We start from the raw sequence: 23,200 nt of genomic DNA on the forward strand, positions 1-23,200 counted from the left end.
AATAATAATACATTACCATTGTAACCCACACAAACAGAGTAGTTTCTCTGCACTATGATTGCTGCAGGCGCAGAGAGCTTTCAGTACGTAAATCGGCTTAATCATAAAAGCTGTTTGTGCTCCACGAGGTCTCAGCACACAGACGCTTTAGTGTCTTTGTTTAAAATGGATATAATTAATGTTTTAAATAAATGTGTTTAAGCAGTAAAAAATCTGTTTATACCATGTTATAGATTTATAGAGGTATGTCCTGCGTGGGTGACCCTGTGCTTCGTATTTTGAATTATTAATAGTCTTTAATTTCACTGTTATTTACTTTCTTGTCTCCTGAATTCTGCCTCTGTGCTCGTCTCATGTTCCTGTTTTACTTTGATAGTCTCGTGTTCAGTGTTTTAAGTGCTTCCCCCGGGTTTCCTTGCTTGTGATTGCTCTCGGCTGTGCTCTCCTCCTGGGTCTTATTTCAGCCCTGTGCCTTCCTCTGTTTGTTGCTTCCGTGTCTCAGGTGTTCCTGGTTTTCATGTGTTTAGTTTTCCCAGTTTAGGTTTTTTAAAATTAGTTTCTCATTTATCTGGTTTTTCGTGTTCGGTTCATTTTCTGTTTTCTGGCATCAATAAAAGGCACGTTTCCTTCACTACTTTTCCACTCCACACGGTCACTTTGACAGGTGTAAGGTGCCAAAAAAAAGATCTAATGACATTATCATTAAAAACACTTACACTGTATTATCTAAACACAATATTGATGCATGTGTGCGCAGTGCTAGGGCTAGCATGGAGAATTAAAGTGTGGAGCCCAAAATGATGGCCCTGTTTGTCTTTGAGTTTTGCTGCACCAGAATCTGAAAAGGTTATCAAATTAAAACTAATAATAAAAAAGTAAATAAACAAATCTGGGAATCTGATTACTTTAGATTAGGGTGACCATATTTTGATTTCCAAAAGAGAGGACACTTGGCTCAGTCATGAAGAACTTGCTTAAAGAAACAAAAAATGGGCCCGGGCATTTTGACTAGAGACCGGCCCCCCAGGTATTAAAGCTATAAAGCCTTTGAATGAAAACAGACGCTGTTGTGACAGTGATGCACAGTCTTGTTGGTATATGTGTGATTTCTATACATTGAATGTCAGATGAAAATTTTGGTTGTAAAATTCAGATAATTATTTTTTAAAAGATAGACATTTTAAATGAGAATAAGAAAGAAAAGTATTTCTTTGTGCCCCCCTCTCCCTGTTAATGCCCTACCTGCCCCCCTGGCAACACTTTGCTAGACCCGCCCCTGCACAGTTACCAGCTGTCAGCTACCTAAAAAAGGATCCTGGTGTTATTTGTCTCTCAGAAACAGTTCATAACTTCAACTCATCCATGTCACCTAAAAGGTAAACCTGTTTCTCCATCACCTGTTCAGCTCTGATGATCCAGTAAGGACATCTCCTGGTTTCATCTTCATGTTTCCCTCTCACCACATATCCAAACCATTATGACCAGCAGCTTTACAGCTGTGGCTCCAGCAAACATCAGCTGATACTAGAAATTAATATTAAATAAATTCTAACAACAGCTGATCAAGCTTAAACGTGCTGCTGTTGTTTAGCGCGACATCCGCTGGTTTCCTCTTTCTGGCGCAAAGTGGGTGATAAACAAAGAAGAGAGAAAAGCCGATCAGCTGATCATTGATCAGTTTCATGATTGAAGGAGCAACAGGAGAGGGAGGGGGGAGAATGAGAGAAGAAGAAACAGCTGACAGCATAACGACAGAAAAACTCCAGCTTTGTGTCTTTTTTTCATTCTAGCTGAAGTCCGGGACAAACTGTTCCTTTTCAGCTTTTTTTTTCTTTTTACCGGAAGGTTGGCAACTCTAATAATCTTATGAATAAAATAAAGTTCACTATCAGTAACATCATAGCACCACCCAGCTGTATAGAAACTCCGTCATGCTAGCTAGCACGCAGTACGAGTTATTGTAACTGACTGCAAAAAGTCAGCACAATGAGAATATCCTCCACCTAAACTTGGTTTATATCTGATCCAGATAGACTGCAGGCAGAGGTGGGTAGTAACGAGTTACATTTACTCCGTTACATTTACTTGAGTAAGTTTTTGAAAAAAAATGTACTTTTAAAGTACCTTTTTTTGCACGATACTTTTTACTTAAATACATTTGTGAAGAAGAAACGGTACTTTTACTCCGCTACATTTGCAAAATTCGACTCGTTACTCTTTGAAAAAATAATTAGTTTAACACATTAGATAACATGCCGCCAGTGGAGTTTCCGGTAACTTTTTTACCAATCAGATGTGGCCATGCAGTCACATGACCAGTTTGAAACTGTGGCGGGCAGAGCGGCCCAAGCGTTTCAAAGTAGCGACACACGTAAAGAAGAAACATGAAAACATGGCAGAGCCAGTCGTCTACGCTAGAGCTGAAGAGGATGAACAGCCTTGGCCTCACATACAAAGGATGTTTCGCTTAAAAGCAGCACAAAAGAACAGCTGTGTCTGCAGTGTCTTCAGTGAGAGCCAAAACAAACCAACTTTTCAGCGTGCAACAACTCCGCTCGTGTAACCTGAGTAAGTTTTCTCTAAATATCTTTTAGCTGTGGTTAGCTGGATGTTAGTCTTATGTTACAGTAGCTGTGTCGAGCTGCGAGTCATGTTTTCGGCACTACGTTGTAGTGAGATAAGTTTCCCTCTAAAAAGAGCCGGAAATCCCATCACTAGTCTGTGAGCGCAGAACGTGCTCACAAAGCAGCAGATTGGGGATGACGTCACACACATGGGTCCTCTGTCAGAATATAGGAAAACCCGGACATTTTTATCAATCTCGAAAATCCCCCCGGACAGAACGTGAAAAGAGGACATGTCCGGGGAAAAGAGGACGGTTGGTCACCCTGCTTTAGATAAAAGCTAGCTAACAAGCTAACTTAGCATGCTCCTGTTAGCTGTTTACATAAAACAGAATAAATACAGTTTAACACATTCTGATGAATCCTTCAAATAGATAATTTGTTTATTATGAATTTTTATTTGGAGTATCCATTTAAATATTTCACACACAGGTGGAATACATGTTCAGTTTCTTTGACTCCCTGTAACGATACACTTTATTCTTTAAAAATAAAAATCCATTTAAAACAATTCACATTTTCAGCGGCCCACTTTCAAAAGCATCTAAGCACTGAGATCATGTCTTTGTCTTCACTGACAGCCGGTGTCGACAGGATTTTCTGCTTTAATATACGTGATGTGTGTTTCTATGCACATTTCTTAGAGTCCATTCAGTGTGCAGAGGTGCTTTTGGATGCCAGGCTTTGTTACAGCAGAGATCTTTTCACTCGTTGAACATCAATACTTATTTATCTGTCTGCAATCCCGACAGGCATAATGTCATCTGAACACACAGTTTGATCATTTCCAGTGCAAATGATTAAAAGTGGAAAACGGAATAAATTAAGAACACAACAGCAGCTGAATGCATGTATTCATCACTCCTTGGAAAAAAGTAATTACACTCATATTTATTATGAGGAACACAAATAAATGCTATGTCTAAAATGTACTGTGTACTCTCAAATATCATACAACTGTCATTTTTAGTGCAATTTCATTTGTTTACACCACAACTTGCTTTCCGTCCCTTTTCCAAAAGCTGCATGGAGAATGAAATAATCAAATGTTAGCCTGCAAGTGTATATGTTTGTGTATGTAAAAAAAACATATATACATACATATATATGTATATATGGGGAAAAAACCATGATGGTCAGCTTCACATTGTGGGCAAAAGCTGCAGATTTTCTGCACAAGTCGTGATTTTGGTTAAGCGCCGAGGTACTGAGGCGCGGCTACACGATGCAGCACGATGTTGGTCGTGGCCTTGCTGCAGGCAGTGCTGCAGCTGACCTCCTCACTAATGCTACTAAAATTTGAAGCTTTTGTCAGACTCTGTATGAATAGCGGGGCTTTTAGGCTCACAAGCTAACATTATCCTTCTGCAGTGCATCTTTCTATGGTGCTTTCCAGTCCACCACTTACAGCTGCTGCTCTCTACATTCCTATGGTCATTGCAGTTTCTCACAGTTCTGTACAGTATTGCACAATTCAAGTTCATCTACTGCCTCCAAACAGTGGTGAGGACTAATATTCGATGTCCAACGGCATAATCATTAATAAACTGTCGTTATCCAGAGTAAATAAGACGCATTCCTTCAAGCAGGTAAAAGATTCAATTATCAAGTAATCACCCCACCGTACATTCAGTGAAACAAAGTGAAAGTAAACACCGGCTCCTGGACAGCTGACGAATTCTTCTTCTCCTTGTGGTTTTGGCGTAGCCCCCTGTCCTGACTTTGGTTTTTATGCATGTGTAGCACTGAGCACAGATACAAGTGCAGCAACACTGTGTGACCACTCGTCTCCAAGATGAAAGATTACGGTTTAAAAATGCTGTCATTCATTTACTGAGCAACCCAGTGCTGGCTATTTACAAACAGGAAATCAATGACCCACTGTTGTAACTAGAGATAAATGACTAGATATACCGATTGTGCAAATATGCCGTAGTGTCCAGTGTAGATTTTGTCAAATGAGAATCTGTCTATTAAAACTTAACACTTAAATCAGACAGAAGAGAAAGAATCGAATCCCAGGCTTCACGTTGGGACTGTGCAAAGATGGGTGTTACCTTCTACTGCAATAGATTTCAGAGAGCCTTCTTTATGGATTTTAACACAGCTTGATAGAAACGCTAACACGCTTATCTCTCTGAAGTATATGCTTTTTTTCAAATGCCTAAAGTATACCTCAAAATCTACACTCCTACACAGACTGAGAAAATCACATAAAATCTGCCAAAGTTTCTTCTTTGATACAAATACATCATATTCTTAATAAGGATAAACTAATAAAAAATATTCATCTGTCGTGAAATCTTTATAGGAAGAAAAAGTCACCTCTCCAAGCAGGAACTCCCTCTCACACAAAGACTAAAGTGCAGGAGCCAAGAATGCACCGTCTGCATCCATCCGGCTTAATATCAGAGTCTAGATGTAAGGCTGTCGTAATGCTCTTCTGTGATTGGTTAACTGTGAAAATCATAGTCACTAACATCTTTTTTCGCCATGTGGGTATCGTTCACGCCCACAGAGCAGACAGCTGATAGATCCGATGAAGTCAAAAAACCAGGAAGTAAAAGCTTTGATCAAAAAGACTGCAGAGACCTTTTTCTGTTGTAGGCATGTGGATGTATAAAGAATAAAATCAAAGTCACGTGTAGGAAATAGCCTGGCAGGGCCTGGGGCTCAAACTGGTGCCCACTGGAGTACAAAGCGTAACAGCAGCGTCTGTGACCTGCAGACACAAACAGGAGAAAGGAGCGTCAGAAACTGAGGACACAGTTTTCAGTCATCGGTGTGGCATCACGTTCATTTTCTTATTAAAAATAATGCAGATGAGGTTACAAACCTTTACATTACAAAAAACGTCTAGTTTTATAGAACAGCAGCCTGAACGCTGAAAGCTCTGCCGCCCGTTCTCCTTTAAACGAACCAGAAGCGGTCTGAGAGCGAGGAGCTCTGTTCTGATGTGGTGCTGCGAAGTCTTTGGCATAAGGGCCAATCTGATTATTCAAGGATTTTAAATTCAGTTCCAGATTTAACAGGAAGTCAATATGGGAGAAATATGCTCTCTGTTTCTGGCTGGGTATCATCTGAGCAGCAATGAAAATGTATGCTGATGATACTGCCTGAGGGAAGCATGTATAATGTAAACAGGGCCGGCCCCGGCGCAGAGCCCACTGGAACCCCATAATTAACCTTAATATGTGAAGAAGACTCCCCATTTATATTAAAAATTGGAGCACATTAAAGAGATTTGGTTCATCCGCTGCACACAGTACATTTAAAGCCTACAGCATGCTAATCTCTGTAATAAAATATAAAGGTTTGAGGTGTCAAACTGAGGTCTAGCAGGCTCTAAGAGTATCAGCTGTAACCTTCACTAAAGCTGTTTCTGTGCTGCGATCAGCTACTCTTTCAGGAGTTTGGACATGTGGGTCAAGTGATGTCTTTATAATAACGGTTTCATTCATGCAAGCATTAAAGCCACTCATTTTATTTAAAAGTGACAACAACTATTTATACTTTCAAGAGGTCACCATAGCAGGTACCTCCACAGATCTGATGCAGCAGATTCTTAAACTTCCTCCCTGACACATCCCAAAGCAACGTGAGTCTCCTCCTGAGCCCAAACCAAGGATTCAGCCGCCCCCTCAGTCCCAGGTTGCTTAACTAACGATCTACGAGGTCGATACATCCATTTGCTTCCGCTTATCCTTTTCAGGGTCGCGGGGGGCGCTGGAGCCTATCCCAGCTGTCATAGGGCAAAAGGCAGGGTACACCCTGGACAGGTCGCCAGTCTGTCGCAGGGCCAACACACAGGGACAGACAACCATTCACACTCACACCTAGTGACAATTTGGATTAATCAATTAACCTATCACCACAAGCTGCATGTCTTTGGAGAGAACCCACGCAAACACGGGGAGAACATGCAAACTCCACACAGAAAGACCCCGGCCTGATGGTGGAATTGAACTCAGGACCTTGTTGCTGTGCGGCAACAGTGCTAACCACCGTGCCACCGTGCTGCCCGAGGTCGATACACAGAAGCTAAAATGTTCTCGTCATCCAAAGACTTCTGAACCTATGAAGTCTGATTCTGACCACACGATGGCAAACCTGAACAGGAATCAGAGAGCAGGTCTGCTGTGTGCGAGCAGCGAGGAGCTGTGTCACGATTTTTATATCTGTTAATACATTACAATGTTTATTTTCAGTGTAATACCAGGGGGATCTATGAACGAACAATGAGAAGCTGTGTCTCATTGTGTACGGGCAAAAAGTCTATTTAAATCACAAAAAGTTACCAAAACACTTTCCAGCAGCTAAACGAATACGATTCGGTCAGATGAAGCACGCGTGTGGTTTGTGGCTGATGTGAGAAATACGCTGATTGAATCATTTCTTCGTGACGTGACAACACTGTAAAAAACAGTCCTGCATTCGTGCACAAAGAAATGCATTTGTTTGATAGTTCGATTAGTCTGAAGATATGAAGCTGCATTGACATTAGTCTTAAACAAGAGACTGTTACCTTTCGCCTCAGAAAGGACTATTCACGGCACAAATTCACTGTTCTTCACAGCCAGCGGCTGGAAAAGCCTCGACTTCCTGGTTCTGGAACATGTACTGTGAAAATAAACATGCACACGTTAAAATAAACCCCAACAGAAACGTTTCATATTATATCAAACAATTTGTTTACACAACAAATATGTGAGGACTGCACTGTACAAAACTCAGTATGAGCTAATAAATCATTCACTCATTCATGTTGTTATGAAATATCTATGCTAATAAACACTAAGGCTGTAAATGCTGGGAACAGAAAAGATTATGAACAAACGTGGCACTAAAGGGAGCTTTGAACATTTAATAAAAGGTTGTAATTTTAGTGGCTTTAAAACATCCAAAATACACCAAATCACACTTTATGTGTTCTTCATACAAAACTCTGAATTTTATGTATTTATAATTACTGAATAATCTCAGCTCAATTTTATTTACAACAACCACCTCGATGCATTTTATACTGTTAGGTAAAGACTCTACAATCACACAGAGAAAATATCAACAATCAAGTGTTCTCATCTAAATTGAAGAGGAACAGAAGCAGGATGAAGAATGAATTAAGACTCAGACCACAAGTTAAAGTAACAGTTGTATTAAACGGTCGTGCGTTGTTGAACATGGACTGAAAGAACTAGCAGGGCTCCACAGCTTGTCTTTGTGTCTTCAGTCAACATGACTGGGGGGGGTATCTGAAGCCACCTGTGCTGTACATGTGAAATATAGGATGGCAGATATAACAATGTGGCGACACAGGATCACATCCTGGGCCATCTGATCTCAGGAATTCACATGATAAGGTGGGGCCAGGTTTCACAACGAGCTCACCTGAAACTCTGGCTGATTGGGACCCACACCCACTTTCACACCTAGGCTCAGGTGATTAGGTAGAGGATCATCAGGGGGTCCTTTGTCCCTCTGTGGGGGGAAACTCCCACTAGGTTTAAATCTGGGACTCTCCACCATTTGACCTTAGAACTGAAGAAGCTTCTCGGATGAAGGTGAAACGTCTTCAAGAGCAACTTAAAGAAGTCCAGACGCTTTTCTTTGCAAGCTCCTTTGACTTCAGATCAACATTTCATGGCACTAGGTTACCATGTGACCATTCTTCAAGGCTATTTTTTAAAAATGCAGATCTCTCAAAGTGGGGTTTTTAAAAAGCCAGATGTTGGTGACGATGTATCGAGAAAGAGGGCTGCACCTCTGAGGCACGAAAGTGGGGGAAAATCTGACTGAAGAAACTCCAACAATAGTGACCGAGGAGAAAGCCAGAAAAGGCACAGCCTTCCAAAGTGTTCCCAAAACCTTCACTGCTTGAGCTGGCAGCAGACATTTAGCCAGAGTTGGGTTGGTCTGCAGTGCATGGACAAATTATGTTTATTTACTTCAAAAGAAGTTTCAACTCCAGCAGACTCACGAGCAGGTTTCCCCTGCTGCTGTAGATCATTCCAAAGTATCATGGTGACTGATTGATGAGAACCCCAAGGCTTGAGAGGAGAGAAACTTTGTGCTACAGGGTCTGAACACACTCATTTTTACCCCCACACAAGAGTGCTGGCACCACAGGAAAGGCTGAGATGCTTTACAAAATAAGAGACTGGGGAGCTCCGGTGTCAGAGTCAGTTCATCATCACTGACTGGAGGCTGAGCAGGAACCAGTGTTTTTAAAATGTTCACAGGAACCAATCAGCAGGTGACACATCAATAGGCCAGCTCATGGGATCAACCAATCAGGAGGAGATCTGCAGAAGACTCTCAAAGATCCTCAAAGGTGGAGAGGTCTCATACATAACATCACTAAACTCCAGTGAATATGAGGCTGTAAGAAGAATATTTTGTCCTCCTGCAGCTGCTGGTAGTGAGAGCTTCCCACGAGGTGAACGGTATAAAAACATCTGGAGTTTGTATCAGAGTCACATTCTGCTTCCTTAAGTGTCTCTGTCACAGAGCAGTATGGAGCTGCTGTAGTAAAGCTCCACCTGCTGGGGCTTTTTCACACTGCACTGATGTGACTGATCCTGTTACAGCATTCACTTTGTATCTGATCAGTGTTTTCACACGGATGCACATCCTCGTAGTGAAACTGAAGGACTTGTGTTGCTGTGCGGAAAAATGTCTAAGAATCAGATGAACATTGAATTTAATGTTACTGAAACTGGAAATAAAATAGAAGATGAAAGTCTCTCCATCATCGCCACGTGCTTGCTCGTAGGGGATTGTTGGGTCTTTTCAATATTATTGAGCTGGTTTACCTCCCAGTGACTAAAGCTTTGAGAGTCACATGACTAAACTTACTGGTTTGAGGTTGGACTCCATCTCTGTGAAGTTCCACTCAGTCAGAGGCAGACTTAGACTGAAAGGCTAGAAGAAACAGGGGGGAAGAAGCATAATGATATGAATACAATAATACACTCCGCTGGCTGCTGTCTATAATCATTAGGGATGGGTACCGGGTGCTGACATAAACTTTAGTAACCAGACCGAAAAGCAGCGCACATTTCGGTGCTTCATTTCTGCTTTTTTTTTTTTACTGAGATGTCATACACTTTGGATTCTAGCCAATCATTTTACCTTTGCGAGCGTAGTAGGCGGGCCTGGGTACGTACGTTCTTATAAAAACGCCCAAGGTGAAGCGGTCAAAGTCTGGCTGTACTTCACAGCAAAAGATGCAAACTCAGCAGCAACAAGTGCTTTAAGCTGATACTGTGATACTGTCAAAGGAGGTAACACCTCAAATCTGATGAAACACCTGGCGACGCATAGCGTTTTTTAAAAGCCGAGAAATGCGCCGTATTTGATAGCTTGCTGCGAGACCTCACACCGAGCACATCTACTGCGGGTGTGGTGCCTGTTATCGGACCCGGAGTTAGCAACATCCCCCAAGAACCCGAAGAGGAGAGTCCTGGCCCCTAGCCCTGCCAGTGTAGCAGAAATGATGAGGATGATGATGCAGCAGCAGCCGTTCTTCTCTGCGTGAGTAGCTTCATGTTGTTCGTGTGTAATTTACGTTGAGTAGGCTAACCACGTTATTACATTAATGCATGTAAGGTGAACTAGCAAACACCATCATAGCTACATGCGGCTGTCTTCTTGTTTGATGGCAGATACTCCCTTCACCCTGGCCAAAAAGGCTAAAATGACCAAAGAAAAAGTGGAAAACAGTTAAACATGAGAGGTTTTTGGACAAAGTTGGTGTTCTTGATTCTTTAAGCACCGTTTAAGCACCGTTTAAGCACCGGCACCGTTTCAAAAGTACCGGTTTGGTACTGGTATCGGATAAAACCTAAACGATACCCATCCCTAATAATCATCAAACTGACATCGGTCAGCCTGATGTCGCAAATATCTACTGACATCCATGACAGCACTGGTCCCAGCTTCCACAGCGTTCTGCTGATGGCTCCTAAGAAGCAGATGCTGCAGCTCCTCCAGACTCATGTCCACATTCTCCACTGTGTCTGCAACCTCAGCTCTGCACACACACATGGAGGATGTGTTATACAATTCATACACCTCACAGTACTTTTCTGTTGCATTACATTTTCCATGACTTCGTCCACCTGTGAGCACCTACCTCTCCAGAGCAGGTCTCTTGCTCCTCCTCTCCAGCATGGAGCCTACAGAGCCCCTCCCCTCCAGAACAGATTGGACCATTGCAACAGGAAGGACAGGTGGTTCAGAGGAGCACACCTCACAGGGGGAGGTCAACGCTACAGCCTCTCCTCCCGGTACACTGCTTCCTTTTCCTCCCCCTCGTACCCCTGGACTCACAGGCTCCTCTTTGATCAGCATCATGCACTTCTCCCTACAAGCAGAGTCACACGTTGTGTGTTAAAAGTAGCTTTTAATAGTGAGCCAAGAAAGTCACACATGGATCTCCTACCTAGTCTCATCAGGCTGCATCTGCAGAGCCATGCTCGCCTGAGACATATCAGTAACATCGGATATAATCGGTCCTCCTGCAAGTCCGCTAGCAGAGCAGGAAGCAGTATCACTGGATGGCTGAGGGCAAAGAGGAGAGGACTGTGATGCACTTTGCTCTAATAAATTTAGCACCAATGAAGTTGACGATTTTCAGGATGCTTGTATTTAGTTAAAGAAACAAAACAACACACAACCTAGAATCTGTTCAAACATATCTGGTTGTGAGCCCACATAAATGCTTTTGGTTCCTGAAAACAGTTGAAGTCAGAATTTCGTTGGACTCGTTTAGACCTTTTTTCAACTTCAACACTTCTGTGATTGTTGCCTTTGCAGCAGAGCCTGTATGTAACAGTCCTTTACAGACTCATGTGTTTGACCTCGGACTGCAGTGAAGCACATCGGTGGCCCCCTAAATCTGTCACTGCACATTGCTTCCCCCTAGTGGTGACGTACTGTAACAGCTGGATTGATGGCGCCGGAGTGTTAAAGGATATGTATTCAAACAGATGAGGACAAAATGATTAACCCCTCCTATTAAAGGTTAAAAAGTGCATCAGTTATAAACATGCTTGTCTAAAATGGAAAAAAAATAATTGTTGATGTTCATAAAATAGGAGATGGATCCAAAGTTATCATTCCAAGTATCATGAACTGGAGTGAGAAGTTTCATCAAAGAAAGCTGGACAGTAAAGAGCCAGTCTGTCAGAGGTAGGAAGCAAAAGATTTCAAAGAAGGAAACTAGTGAGAGATGTGTTTACAGATAGCAGAAGAACGACCGAGACACCGGTGAATGACTTGGCCGAGTTGGGAACTGAAGTCTCAAAGAAGATAATCACGAGAAGCCTGCACAGGAACAAAACTCCACTTCTTCAGAAGAGACGTCTTCAAGCCAGAAGACTTTGGTCAGATAAGACAAAACTAGAGCTCTTTGGCTAGAAACACTACTTATATCTGAAGAGGCCTCTCCTGTTTGAAGAGCCACCTCGACTGGACAAGACTCAGTGGTCCATCTGCATCTAAAGGTCAAAGGTCACTCTTTTGAGGACGCCAGTGTTCACATCTTAGACAGAGAGGACAGATGGTTTGAAAGAGGAGTGAAAGAAGCATCTATGCCCACTGTGAACCACCATCTTTGAACAGAGGGCGGGGCTTACGACACCAGCTGTCTGCCATCTATAATCCAGTTTTGAGATCCTTCCCAGACGCCTTAACCACCACTCACATCCTGGGCCATCTGACCTCAGGAAATCACATGACAGGGTGGGGCTAAGTCTCACAGCGGGTTCACCTGAAACCCTGGCTGATTGCGACCCACGCCCAGTTTCACACCTTGGCTCGTGGGATTAGGTAGAGGATCAATAGGGGGTCCATGACCCTCTTGGGGGAACACTCCCACAGGGCTTAAATCTGGGACTCTCCACCATGAGAGGTGAAACGTCTTCAAGCATCTCCAGATGCTTTTCTTCCCAAGCTCCTTAGACAACCCTAAGGACACCATTCCCACAGTGACACACAGCTGTGGGGAGTCGGGAAAGATAACAGAAGATTTTGAAAGAAAACCTCAAGCACTCCACAGTGAAGAACTAACTCCAGAAGGCCAAAGTGAATGTTATCGAATGGCTTGCACAATGCACTGATTTAAATCCCACTGAAGTCCTTCAGACTGAGGTAAATGCAAGAAGAGACCATCAAACATGGAGAAGCCTGAGAGATTAGCCAAAGAAGAATGGGCTGTGATATTTCAGGCGATGTAGGTGCGAGTTGCCAAAACCTACAACAAAAGAATAGAATCTATTATCCAGCAAAAATGATATGATTCATTATTAGTATCAGAGGTGCTAATGATTCTGTCCTCATCTGTATAATAAATTATGATTTAACACAGTAGCTGTCATGGTTCTACATTTAGATTCATCAGTATTGGGAAGTGTGTATGTACTCGATCAGTTGGTTTTAAAGGTCATTTTAGAATCGCACATAGCCGAGCACTTAGGAAGGCCAGCTGTTTACCTCAGAGCTGATTTGACTGCATGTTGCTACCAGCGCTGTTTGTGCTGAATGTGGAAGGTCAGCAGCAGCACAGCAGATTATTAATTATAGTTCCCAGTAAAATGTGTCCACACGGTACTTTCAACAAACTGAAAACCAGACTTGAGGTGTGTCGTTCTCACCGACTGGATGTAGAAGGGCTCGTGGATGGCTTCCATCTGGTGACTATGGCTGAACTTGGAGGCAGGAGGGCTGGGAGAGCCATCGTCCAACATCAGAGGCCTGGAGGAAGCGTTATTGTTTCACTAAGTTATAAAACAGTAGTAATATCAGCTACGCACAATGATCACCAATGTACTAATTAACAAATGGTTAATTGGTGTGACTGGAGCAGACGTCTGTTTGTCTGTGGTGTTTACACTGAAACCTGCTGAATGCTACAGTTCTTTTCGATCCGTGTTTGTTACACGGCTTCATGTAATTAACAATGCCGAGTCACAAGATTCAGTCTTTCAAGAGCTCATGTGCTCCTTCGGTTTTGTATTTATTAATCAACAAGTCCATGCAGCAAACACATGGTTGTGTGTGTGTGTGCTTTATATCCACGGATAATAATCTCAGCACTGAAGGGCAAATTCAGCTGGCAGCAGCCAGTGGTGTGCTAGACCCCACCTCCACTGTTTTAAATCATTAAACTGGACCTCTGTGGTGTGCATGTGGAATGTTTTTAATGGATTAACCAACAAACTGCATGCTTGTCTGTGGTGATACAGACCATCCAAGGAATCTGTGCTTCAGTTTACATGCTAACACTGAAAGTACGATGGCAAACATGCTAGACTGTACATGCTACATGCTACATGCACATGTTAAGACCCATGCAGAAATGAGCTCGAAGCTTTTTTAAAAGGTTAATTTTGGAGCAAGGAAACTTGCAGTGAGAGTAGATGAACTAGGACACAAAACCCAGATTGTGGAAGTGTATGAAAAAAAGACACACATTTCTGCAAAGCATACATCTGAATTCTTCCCGACCCAGAAATACACATTTTTTGGCACTTTTGTGTTGCGGCGTGCCGTTGCTTTCTCACGTCGGCCTCGTTCACTCTCAGTAACAAAGCTGAACCAGCATTTTACACACAGCCTGTCGTGCAGGGTCGCGCACCCTGCTCTGCCTTCACTGTGTGTGTGTTTGTGTCTGACTGACTGATTCAGCACTTGTCTCCATTCACATCGCTTGTTGAGTTCGATTATTCAGTTTGTCAGCTGAGCCAGCCCTTCCCTCTGCCCCACTGTGGCCCTGTTTGTCTCACTTTTGTTGATTGCTCTACTGTGCGCCCGTGTGTGTTTGTGCACGGCTCTGTGTGTGTAGGTGTGTGTCTACTCACAGCTTTCTCTTTAGGCCCACAGTGCTGGGTGTGTTGGACTGCATCTGGCTGAACAGAAACTGAATCAGCTGGCAAAGACAGAACAAGCATGTGTGAATCAGCAGCTCACACAGGAAAACATCACCAACTCTCATTTTTCACCTTCAGATATAAACAGAACAGGAAACTGAGAGACACGAGCCCTAACCTCCCCGCTCACATCTTCAGACGATGAACCTTTGTGTTTCTCAGGTCTGATGGTCTGAACATTTTCACTTTATAAACTGATTCATCTTTTTGTGAATCAGACATGCAGCAAAAGTGCTGATGCTTCAAGTAACAATCCAGTAAGCTAGCTGACGGTGTTAAAACAGCACTCTATAAAAGCAAAGGAAACAATGCTTTATGACGCCAGAACATTTACCTTCAACTCTAAAACAAAAAGTTCAAAAGAAATACTGTAAAACACTGTGATACAAGTGCCGTCGGTCCTGCATTCAAACGTCTCACAAATTTATACATAAATCACCTTAGCTGTGAAAAGAACTTCATTTACTTTCCACCACAGCGACGAACCCACAGAGAACAAACATCCACTGTGTGGTTTGAATAACGTCTGGAAGGAAAATTATACTCCTGCTGCCGACCTCTGGCAGGTTTCATCAGTTACAAAGATGCTGGAAGCTCAGCGATAACAGAAAGAAACGGTAACATCACCGAAATATAGCTTTGAAGTATTTGTTCAGTGTTTATTCCTTTAGAGTGGAAGATACATGTGAAATACAGAAGCGTGAGTCAAACGTGAAGGCAAAAACTTTCATTACTTACTTTTGTATTTGTGTTTTACATAAACATATAAATGCATCATGTGTACCCATAGACTGACCTTGTTCATGACTTTCTGTTGCTGCGTGTGGTTCTGTCTCAGTGACACCACCTCCCGCCACAGCACCTCATTCTGCCTGCAAACGGAGGGGAAACACTGCAGAGATCAGAAAGGCGGAACGAGCAGAACCAATGCGAAACATTACAAGTACGACCTGAACGTTTTGTTATAGCCACCTGTTTATAGACTAATTACGTTTTTAATAAGCAGAGTTAAAAACTGGGTTTCGATGTGATGCAAAGAACAGAGCACAGTCGATTCTTCCATGTAGGTTTTTTTCACTACTTTAGGTTCATTCAGGTTAATCTCACGAGCATGCGTGCTTCAGGCACAAGCAGTGTTTCATTTAACCTGTCAGGCATCAGTGCACAGCAATCTGTGCAATCTCTATAATGTATTTATGACTCTATTAGCTGTCTTTTCCTCCGTTTGCCTAAAAACAATCCACCCTGAGGAAATGAAGATTCTGTCTTTGTTTTGTTGATGTGCAAAAGAAGAAAAGTTTAAATAGTTGTGTTGGTTAAATCCCAAATTTCCCTCAATGTGGAAATGTGTGCAGGGTATCTAAAGGAAGCAATGGCGTCTAAATGTGACATAAACACACAGCGATGATCTTCATCATCCACCTGCTGACACACTGACTTTCTGTGATGGATGTCCACACCATTGCTCACATACATATGCACGCACCTGTGTTCACGTGTGCTCACCTTTCTGAGAAGATTACCAGTGGTTACTGATGTGTGTGTGTGTGTGTGTGTGTGTGTGTTAGTCAGGTGAGCAGGTGAACATTCTCTTCTCTCATTAACAAACAATACGGAGCACAAAGCAGCCACACAACAGGCACAGCAGCTCTGTTCAGTAACAATAGTGTGTAGAAAAAAAGTGAGGTCATCTACTTAGCAAGAGAAACAAAACACAGGTTAGCTGCTGCTCTGACACAATCCCTTTCTTCAACATGGGCCAGCAATGTGTGAGTGTGTGGGTCAGATGACCACGAGCGGACATCGCTGTAGCATGGCTGTATTTATTTGACCAAAAATAAGTTCAGAGGACAAATAAAAAAAATGTTTTTAACTAGAAAAATGGGAAATATTTTTTCAAGGAGACAGAAGAGTCAGGAAGGACGTCGTTTCTCTGCCAGTGTAAAACTGAACAAGGACACTTTATGCAGCCGAACCAGCGTCAGTCACGTTTCTGGGCTCCACACACACATCATACTTTTCAGCTCCCTCAGAGGTTAAAATGTTAAAATAAATAAAAACAGGATCACAGCGATCCAAAAGGGCTAACTGTTTTTATTTAGGTGTCTACGCTTTAATAATTGTTAGTTAATATGAAAGACTGTGCTTATATTCTTCCAGAGAACAGCACAACACTCTTCCACAATCACAGTAATTCACATTCAAATTTCAATAAACTCTTAAACGTTTCTGTGCTTACACGTGTTTATGACTGTAATAATCTACAAATGTAGTTTTTGCACCTACAGTAAAATAAACAAAGTGATTTTGCAGAACGTCTGATGCTCCAGTTCACACTGGACTGAAACGTGTGTCTGAAACTTCAGGCTTTGAGTCAAAGGGAACTTTTTTCAGCACGTTTGTGCGAATCGTCTGAAGTTGAGTGTTTTTATTTTCTGCTGCACTAAAATTCCTTTTACCTAAAAATCTGTTGAACTTTTGAAACAGTGTCGCCTCTGTGACAATGACAAATCAAAATCAAGAAGGGGCGGGACTTGTGATATCAGTTCGCACAGACCCACACAGACACACACAGACCCACACAGACCCACACAGACCCACACAGACACACACAGACACACAGACCCACACAGACACACACACACACACACACACACACAGACACACACAGACACACACACACACACACACACACACACACAGACAGCACACACACACACACACACACACGACACACGACACACACACACATACACACACAGACACACAGACACACACACACACAGACACACACACACAGACACACACTCACACACACACAGACACACAGCACACACACACAAACACACACACACACACCGCACACACACGCGCACACAGACGCACACACAGACGCACACACAGACGCACACACAGACGCACACTCAGACGCGCACACACAGACACACACAGACTCACACTGACACACACAGACACACAGACACACACAGACTCAGAGACACAGACACACACAGACACACACACACACACACACAGACACACACACAGACACAACAGAGAGACTCACACGCACACACACACAGACTCACACACAGACTCACACAGACACACAGACCCACGCACACAACTCACACAGACACACACACACACAGACACACACAGACACAAGACCACAGACACACAGACACACAGACCCACACAGACACACACAGACACACACAGACACACAAGACACACACAACACACACACACCACACACACACACACACACACACGACCACACACAGACACACGACAGACCACAACAGCAACGACACACAGAGCCCACAAGACACTAGACACGCAACACAGCCACGATGCACACCAAGACCCACACACAAAGACCACACAGCCCGCACAGACCAGCAGCACATGACCCACACAGAGCACACACACAAACAGTAGCACAACACCGACACCACAGCAACGACACACACAACAGACACACAACAGACCCACAGACACAGACCACACAGACAAAAGACACACAGACACACACAGACACACAGACCCACACAGACACAGACACACAGACCACAAGACCACACAACACAGACCACAGCACAGACAAACCGACAAGACTCAGCACACGACAGACACACACAGACAAACATCAGACACACACACACAGACAGACACACACACACACAGACACACACACAACAGACAGACCACACAGACACACACAGACACAAAGACAACACACCCACCCCACAGACAGCACACAGCCCACACAGACACACAGACCACACAAACGACCCACACAGACACACACAACGACCACACACAGACCACACAGAACACACAGACCACACAGACCACAGACCACAAGACACACACACAGACACACAGCACACAACACAACACCGACCAGCACACACCACACAGCACACAGACACACACAGCACACACAGACAGACACACACAGACACACAGACCACACAGACCACACAGCCACAGACACACAGACACACACAGACACACACAGACACACACACACACACAAAACGACACACAGACACACAGCACACACAACAAGACACACAGACACACAGACCTCAACACAGACACACACAGACACACAGACACCGACACACAAGACACACAGACCACACAGACCAACACAGCACAGCAGACCACACAGACCCACACAGACACACAGACACACCACAGACCCACACAGACCACAGACACACACAGACACACACAGACACACACAGACCACACAGACCACACAGACCCACACAGACCTACACAGACCTACACACACGGACACACACAGAGACACACACACACACACAACACACACACACACAGACACACACACACACACACACCACACAACCACAGACACAACCACACACACACAGACGCACGCACACACAGACACACACACACACACACACACAACACACACACACAGACACACACAGACACACAACACACACACAGACACACACACACACAGACCACAGACACACACAGACACACACAGACACACACAGACACACACACACACACAACACAGACACACACACAACACAACAGCACACAGACACACACAGACACACAACACACACACACAGACACACACAGACACACAGAGACACACAGACACACAGCACACAGACACACAGACCCACACAGACCACACAGACACACAGACCACACAGACCCACACAGACCACACAGACACACAGACCACACAGACCACACAGATCACACAGACCACACAGACCACACAGACCACAACACAAGACCACAACAGACCCACACAGACCCACACAGACCACACACAGACACACACACACACAGACACACACAGACACACAGCCCACACAGACCCACACAGACCCACACAGACACACACAGACACACAGACACACACGTCCTGTACTCACTGCTTCATGTCCTGCATCTGACACTCCATGTTGTCCTGTTGTGTCCTGAGAAGCTGGACTTCGTACAGCAGCTTACTGAGGTCCTCCTGACGAACTTTAGTCTCTTCACTCTTCACTATGGACACCTGAAAACATGATGCATTCTGGGTAACTCATTTCCAAACTAACATCGATGTTGTGTGTTCAGGTAAAAACACCTCAAATGATGAATAACTCCAGCAATTATCAAGCATCAATATCGGGTCCATTTTTCTCACTTTCCCACAAATGCAAAGGAAAAATCACATTTCTCATTTTTGAATGATTTGAATTATATGTTAAGATAAATCATAAGAACTTTGGCATAGAATTAATTTATGACAACAGAAAAACTACAGTTCTACGGACGTTTTACATGAATGGTAGTTCATGTCCACAAACTACACCAGTGCTGTGTTTTCATGTCACGTTTTTAAATCTCCTTTATGTGAAAATTTGAACAGTGTTCAGTGAAAAAAGGTGCGCCTGAACTCTTGAAGTATGATGTTGTCACTGGATGTCCAGAGCTGAGGGAGATGGTTTGTTACAGACTGATATAAAAAGAAATCTGTTTCTCAGATGTCTTTTTGTAAGAGGGAAATAATATATTTTGTGCAAAACCCTCTCTAAACGTGCAGCTTCACCTAACTGGACCAATAGCAAGGTCTTGGACTTTGGTCAAAGCACCACACTGTTATTGGCTTTGATAGAAGCGTCGTCTAAGGAGCTTGAAAAGAAAAGCATCTGGACTGGATCTTAATAATTTTTATGAAGGAAAACAAACAATTTAGCATAATGAAGAACTCCTTCAGAGACATTGCTCCTATCTGCATCCATACCTTTCTTTTGATGTGTTCCAGCATGTGCTCATGTCCCTGGAGGAAGTACAGATGTTGGAACTCTGTATCGTCTCTCTCAGGTTTCACCAAACCACTCTGCTCGATGTTTACCACCTTACGAAAACCATCTATAAGCAAAAAGTAGGACTGATAAATAAATGGAGAGTGAAGAGGAGAGGAGAGGAGAGGAGAGGAGAGGAGAGGAGAGGAGAGGAGAGGAGAAACTCACACATGTTGAGTTGCCGGACGAAGCTTGCCATGTTGTTGTGTTTAAAATATTTGGGCAAAACCTCCTTAGCAAAGCGACCCTGGTCAAACACATGGAAACTAGTCCCAGTCTGAAACAGAGAAAACACAGAAATGCAGAATCAGTTTTCAGGATCTCTGTGCATAGCTAATCCAGCACTGAGAGAAATACATCATTCATGTGCGTACTAATCTGTACTGAATCGTTTTTGTGTTGCAAACATTAGCGTACGGCAGCTCAGTGTGACAGGAAACACCGCTGTGATGTACTTTTCCTCAGACCCACCAAAAACATGAAGAAACTGAAGATCAGGTTAACTTTTAGCCTTTTTAAATGTGTTTACACATTGAGTACGGTTACCATTGTGCTGCGTTTGATTCCATCTCTGGATTTCACAGACATCCAGATAAGCTCTTACAAGTAGCTGAGTTAGCTTTAAATAATAATACGTTATGAGTTATTAAATAATACTAACAATAGGGAATCATCTGGAAAACTGGCCGATGCCGGGGTTCGTCTACAGACGACTGATCCCAATAATAACACATTTTAATCAGAACTAGCAGTGAGTAACGTCAGTATCGCAGCGCAGCACAAACTCGGTGTAAACATGAAAGAAAATGTTTGTCTATTTGGGAATTTGGTGTTTTGGTCAAGCAGAGAGTCTGTCAGTGATAAAATGCAACATCACTGTTTGAAACCAGGTGAAATCAACGTTATATGGATGCTGCATGTATTGGGGAACATTAAATGAATAACAACAGAACTTTTACCCAGTTTTTGCCCATTTTTGTCCTTTTTTTTTCTTATCAGCAGGTATAAATTTGTACATTTTACCGAAATTCAGAGTTGGTCACGCACGGTCAAAGGTATGTGCCTTTTTCACGTCACGCTGTGGCCACGTTACTGTTTACAGGAGATGAATCGCAGAATGATAGAGACAAAATACTGTTAATCTGACTGTCTGCAGGTTTACACGCTGTTACTGTCCCTCCATTTACAAAGGCAGAGGCGTCACCGTGTGATTATTTTACTGTCCTTGTTTTTTTTTTTTTTTTATTATTTTTCACCTTTGCTTCATTGCTTTTTTCAAAAATGCCTCTCTGTTCAAAATGGGTTAAAAACATAAACAGCTGTGGGATCCTGTTTGTCCGTGATTTGAACCGAGGGAACAAATCGTGTCAGGATCAGCCTGATGTTATTTGTATCCCCCTGTAACTTTACTGTATACAGAGCAAACATCTCCAACATGTCAGGAGCAGTTAGTCATTACAACAAGTGTTTGTGAACTAAAAATCAAGGATGTGGGATCCTGTTTGTCCGTGATTTGAAGAGCCCAGCGCTGCTCCCAACGCAGGGAAAACCAACCCTGCAGGGAGACCTACCTCTGCACCTGTGCAGGTGAAGCCAAAGGGCAGATTTGCTTCACCATATTTTCATATTTTCTAGTCTTTGGCTTAGAATGAAGTTGGTTTGGAAACATATCCAGCGATGCTTCATCTCCTGCTTTGCATTTGTGTGGGCGCCCCGTGCTAGCAGTGTCCAAGTGTCCCCCCCTTTCATACCGCGCCCCCCCTGCAATGGCTCTGCGCCCCACACTTTGGGAAGGTCTGCTGTAACTAAACGTTACACGCTTTGAAGGGGGTAACGCTTCAGGTGTGTAGCATTTGTTAAAATAACTCACACATGGATGAGCAGTGAGCTTTACATGCACAGCGGTGTTCTCGAGGACACATGACAGAGCCTCTGTGCTGGATTTGTGATCATACTCGATGCCGTCACACTACACAAATAGATTTTTGTTACTATTTCAGATTAACAGAAATATTTACTTTACGATACTGTTCAAAGCTTTAGTCCACTGATGGAGTTACTTGTTACATAGGATCAATATCAGAAATGCAACTACTTAACAAGCTAAACAACCCAATAACAAAGCCTTGATACTGAAACCACTAAGTCACCACCAAATAAAGATCTTGCAACCGTACAATAAAGACATGTAGGATTTTTTGTACTGTTGAAGCTGCAACATCAGCTTCAACAGTTTCCCCAGAGCTTTAACAAGCTGGTCAGTCTCTCATAGACAACCTATGCCATATTCACTTCTTATATATACTGTACTAAAAATTAATATTAAGTAGTAACCATTAATATTAATGTAGATGTGACTCACGGCACTCCAGCAGATAAGGTGGTTGGTGTCTGGGTCCTCAACCAGGGTCCACAGCTTAGTTAGAAAGGCTGGAACATTACTAGTGTAGCTGCCATCCACACCAACCGCACCTGGAGACTCCTGCATAATGGCACCTGTCCGCTTCCAAGGCCTCTCACGAGGGAACAGAGTGTGCGAATGTATGAGGGTGAGTGTGTGTTTGTCTATATATGTGCACGCTCCCAGACTAGTCCATGTTTGAGAAACTCCTCTTCTGATGATCCCTTACTGATAATCCCAAGTTTGTCTCAGTGTCTTCGAGTCCATCTCAGTCAGCCGTGCGTCTCGCCGCGTGCTTCGTTTGTTTAATGAGTGTTTTTAAAATCTTCCTTCACCCTGTTTTTCTCTTCCACTCTCCTCTCACTGTCCTCAGTACCACATCATCCA

At 43.3% G+C, this 23,200-nt stretch overlaps 1 protein-coding gene across 1 annotated transcript; it reads right to left on the reverse strand.

The window, feature by feature from the left end:
• Positions 1-3,009: 3,009 nt before the first annotated feature.
• hsf4 (heat shock transcription factor 4) lies at positions 3,010-23,200 on the reverse strand. Its single transcript, XM_005950474.2, has 13 exons — positions 22,775-23,200; positions 20,581-20,689; positions 20,352-20,479; positions 19,495-19,619; positions 15,351-15,426; positions 14,486-14,553; positions 13,280-13,379; positions 11,068-11,186; positions 10,759-10,989; positions 10,539-10,656; positions 9,480-9,545; positions 7,150-7,244; positions 3,010-5,346 (listed from the first exon to the last, which is right to left on the reverse strand). Exons 1-12 carry the CDS (start codon positions 22,898-22,900, stop codon positions 7,185-7,187), a joined length of 1,326 nt encoding a protein of 441 aa, XP_005950536.1. The 5' UTR covers positions 22,901-23,200; the 3' UTR covers positions 3,010-5,346; positions 7,150-7,184.

The sequence above is a fragment of the Haplochromis burtoni genome, unplaced genomic scaffold (assembly GCF_018398535.1).
Source record: "Haplochromis burtoni strain Fernald_Lab_line unplaced genomic scaffold, NCSU_Asbu1 Contig_792, whole genome shotgun sequence".
NCBI classification, from domain to species: Eukaryota; Metazoa; Chordata; class Actinopteri; order Cichliformes; family Cichlidae; genus Haplochromis; species Haplochromis burtoni.